This window comes from Arachis ipaensis, chromosome B01, assembly GCF_000816755.2.
Source record: "Arachis ipaensis cultivar K30076 chromosome B01, Araip1.1, whole genome shotgun sequence".
NCBI lineage: Eukaryota > Viridiplantae > Streptophyta > Magnoliopsida > Fabales > Fabaceae > Arachis > Arachis ipaensis.
Window position 1 is genome coordinate 105,411,053 of NC_029785.2, and position 4,024 is coordinate 105,415,076.

At 45.8% G+C, this 4,024-nt stretch overlaps 1 protein-coding gene across 1 annotated transcript; it reads right to left on the bottom strand.

The window, feature by feature from the left end:
• On the bottom strand, window positions 2,372–3,796 carry LOC107610098 (actin cytoskeleton-regulatory complex protein SLA1-like). Its single transcript, XM_016312175.1, has one exon. The coding sequence runs from the start codon at window positions 3,794–3,796 to the stop codon at window positions 2,372–2,374; it is 1,425 nt and encodes a 474-aa protein (XP_016167661.1).

Genomic DNA, 4,024 nt, shown 5'->3' on the forward strand with positions numbered 1-4,024 from the left:
TGAACACATATGATGGCCAAGTCATATGAATCAAACAAAGTGTTCATTGAGGCATTTTATCGAACATGCGGTATGCATTGCACAAGCTCATCACAATTAAGCTCAAATCTGCTCATAACCAATCCCAACAATCAAACAACAACACTTTGCAAATCAAAGAAGCAAGAAAGAAAGAAACTAATAACATCTAAGCAATATAAAAGGAATGGAAACAATCACAAAAAATATTAACATAAAGAGAAAGGGAAAACAAGAACCTTAGATATAAAGGTTGAGAAGACAAGAATGAGGTAGGAAACAATGGCACGTCTTATAGCCACTGCGAAATCACGACGGTTGGGTTTGCCGGAAAAGAAAGCAACACCGGGAGAGGGGACTCACCGGTAGTGTGTATAGAAGAGAGAGGGAAAAGAAAGAAGGAAAAAGAGAGAAGAGAGAAGAGGAAAAAAGAGAAAGAGAGAGAGAGAGAGAGAGAGAGAGAGAGGTTGCTGGCGGTGGGCTAGCAGCGGCGGCGGCGGCCAGGACCGGCGGGCTGGGCAGAGAAGAGGGAGAGAGGGCAGCTATGAAGAAGAAAAAGAAAAGAGGGGGTTGCCTCTCAACAGGGCAGGTTGCCCTGTTATTGCCCAGAACGCGTCCTGTGCGGACGCACAGAGGCCTGTGCAGACGCACAGAGACGAAAACTTGGAGGGGTGCGAACGCACACAGCGTGCTATCGCTGCGACCAGAGGGGCTGGAAAGCATCATGCGGACGCACGAGGACGTGCGACCGCATAGAGAGATTTTTTTTTTAGCTTGAGGACAAAGGCTCGCGTGTGTGCGCGCACAGGTCCGTGCAGACGCACAGAAGTTGTGAATGGGGAGGGTTGTACCCACGCACAAGCTATTCACTCGCTACCACCAGAGGGGCTATCAAGTTGCGTGCGGACGCACACGTCTGTGCGGCCGCACAAATGGAGCATGAAAGGGAGTGCGTGCGGTTGCACGCAAATGAGAGCTCACTCAGGGTAGTGAAAATTGGCACCGCGCATGCACAGGCTGTGCTGACGCTGCGACCAGAGGGCAAAGCAAGGCTCCTGCGGATGCACAGGCTGGTGTGTCCGCACAGATGGCGAAAAATTCAGGGTTGTACAGATGCACAGGTGAGTGCGGACGCACAGATGCCCTGTTTCAGAAAATTCATTTCTTTTCAAAACTAAGGTTCCTACCCTTAGTATACCAACATACCAACCCCAAACCATTCAAATAAGCACAAATTCACAGTCCATAAGCAATACAACTTGAACAACTCAAAATTCATCAAATCAAACCTAATCTAACCATTATATCACAAAAAGACAAATAAGGCAAAAAACTATAAAAAAGAGATAAGTTGGTATAATGTCACCATGGTGGGGTGTCTCCTACCAAGCACTTTAGTTTAGAGTCCTTAGTTGGACTTGCATGGCTTCATTGGTCACTTGGGAACTTCACCAAGGAGGAAGATCTCCAATTCCTTGGCATTTTTTAGTTGAGTGACATCCTTTGAACTTGATTCCTTAGCAACATCCTCTTCTTTTTGCTCCTTGCCATCCTCAATGACTTGCTCTTCAACTACGTCGCATCCGAAAATAGAATACGCTTCAAGAACGGACTTGTTTGACTCCTCCAAGGTAAACTTGATTGACTTGCCATCCGTCTCAAAAGAATAGACTCCCGAATGTGCATCCAGCTTAAAACGGGCTATCTTTAAGAATGGCCTTCCAAGGAGTATGGATGATGGCTTGTTTGAGTCAATGGGAGGTGTCTCCAAAATGTGAAAATCAACTGGGAAGAGCAATCCTTGAATATTGACTAGGACATTTTCGGCAATCCTAACAACAGACACAATACTCTTATCGGCTAGCACAAACCTCGCTCCGGACCTCTTTAGGGGTGCTAAATTCAATCTTTCATAAACGGGAAGTGGCATAATGCTCACGTACGCCCCCAGATCACACATACAGTCCATGAATTTAATTCTGCCAATCAAGCAAGTGACCAAACACGGGCCGGGATCATTGCATTTTTCAGGAAGTAAAGAGGAAATAGAGTCATCTACCGGCCTTGTGTTGAGGTTGCCAAGCTTTTCTTTTTGAGTGCAAACATCCTTAAGGAACTTGGCATATCTTGGCACTTGTTGAATTGCTTGGAAGAGAGGGACGGTGACCTCAACCTTCTTGAAAACTTCCACCATAGTGGGGTCAAGCTCTTCTTGTTTCTTGGCCTTCTTGGCTAAAGATGGGAATGGAATGGGCAAAGGCTCTTCAAGTAAAGTCTTTCTCTTTACTTCCTTGACCTTGTCTCCTCATCACCTCCACTTCATCTCCCACATCTTCATTGTTTGTCTCCTCACTCAATTGGTGCTGCTCCTAAGGGTAATAGCATTGATGCTACCCTTAGGGTTGGGTTGAGGTTGGGAGGGCAAACTACATGAAGTTGAAGCTTGTTGGGTATTTTGTGTGGTTGGAGGAGAGAGAGTTAGACGGGAAAGGGCATCAGCTATTGTAGCCATATATGCTTCTTGTTTCTTGTGGAACTCTCGTTTTTCTTGCATGAAGGTGTGAATTGTGTCATTCATGTGAGGTTGGTTGGAGGGAAGGGCTTGGTTAACTTGAGGAGGGCTAGGCCTACTATGTGGGTGTTGGTATTTCCCTTGAGGTTGAGATTGTGGGGGTTGTTGGTATGGTTGTTGGTATGGTTGTTGGTATTGTAGTTGACCTTGGGGTTGTTGATAGTAGTAGACTTGGGTGTTTTGGTTGGAATGAGCTTGAGGAGCTTGGTTCCACCTTTGGTTTGAGTTATCCCTCCACTCTTGGTTTTGGTTTCCTCCATGTTGGTTGGATCCTTGGGTGTAATTTGGTTTTTGTGGGTAAGTGTTAGCTACCGCCAATGTAGTATCCTCTTGGAGCTGAGGACACTCATCGGTGTAATGAGTGTTACACGCACAAATACTACATACCCTTGGTGGTCCTTCGATCCTTTGAGGTTGGGGTAGAGCACTTATCAAAGCTTGAGGAATTTGCTGCCCTTGGGTGAGTTGTCGCAACAAAATTGTCATTTCACCAAGTGTCTTGGTCAAAATAGCTTCTTCGAAGGGAGAAACTTCATTCACAGCCTTCGGTTGTGGACTCCTTGCCCTTGAGTATTGAGTGGAGTCCACTAAGTCTGATATAACTTCCCATGCTTCCGCAGCGGTCTTGTTCTTGGTCAATGAACCTCCACTCGCGGCATCTAGGAGAAGCTTGTCTTGGTGATGCATTCCTTGACAGAAGTAACTGATAAGAACTAACTCATCAATCCAATGGTGAGGACAAGCCTCCAGCAACTTCTTGAATCTCTCCCAATACTCATACAAAGTCTCCCCATCCCGTTGTACAATGCATAAAATCTCTCTTCGCAACTTGTCTGTTTTCTGGGAAGGGTAGAACTTTTTCAAAAACTCTTTACACAATAAGTCCCAGTTAGATCTAACTTCACCCATCTGAGTATAAAACAACTCCTTCGCTTTTCCCTCCAAAGAGAAAGGAAAGGCGAAGACCAACACTGCAGCTTCATCGGCCCCATGTCTTCTTGCAGTTGCACAAGCAACTTGGAAATTTTTGAGATGCTTCAAGGGATCCTCTCCAAGTAATCCATTGTATTTGGGGAGCAAGTTTATCGTGCCAGACTTGAGCTCAAAATTTGGGTCTAAGGCCGAATACAAGATTTGTAGTGGTTGCAAGTTAAGATCAGGAGCTCCGGCCTCCTTCAAGGTGATTCTCCTAGGTGGGTCCGCCATGTCGTTGTCACCTAAGTCACTCAAAGAGAATTCAGTACTCCCCACAGATGAATATAGAGTCTCCTCGTTGATTGGAGAATGATGGTCACGGATGGTTGGTGATAGTGAATGGAAGTGCTCCTCAAGGGAACCCAATTCACTATTCACAAAAGCTAGCCGGCGCCGAGCTTGCCTTAAACGAGTTAAAGTTCTTTCAATTTTCGGATCAAAAGTGGCCAAGCTCAGGTC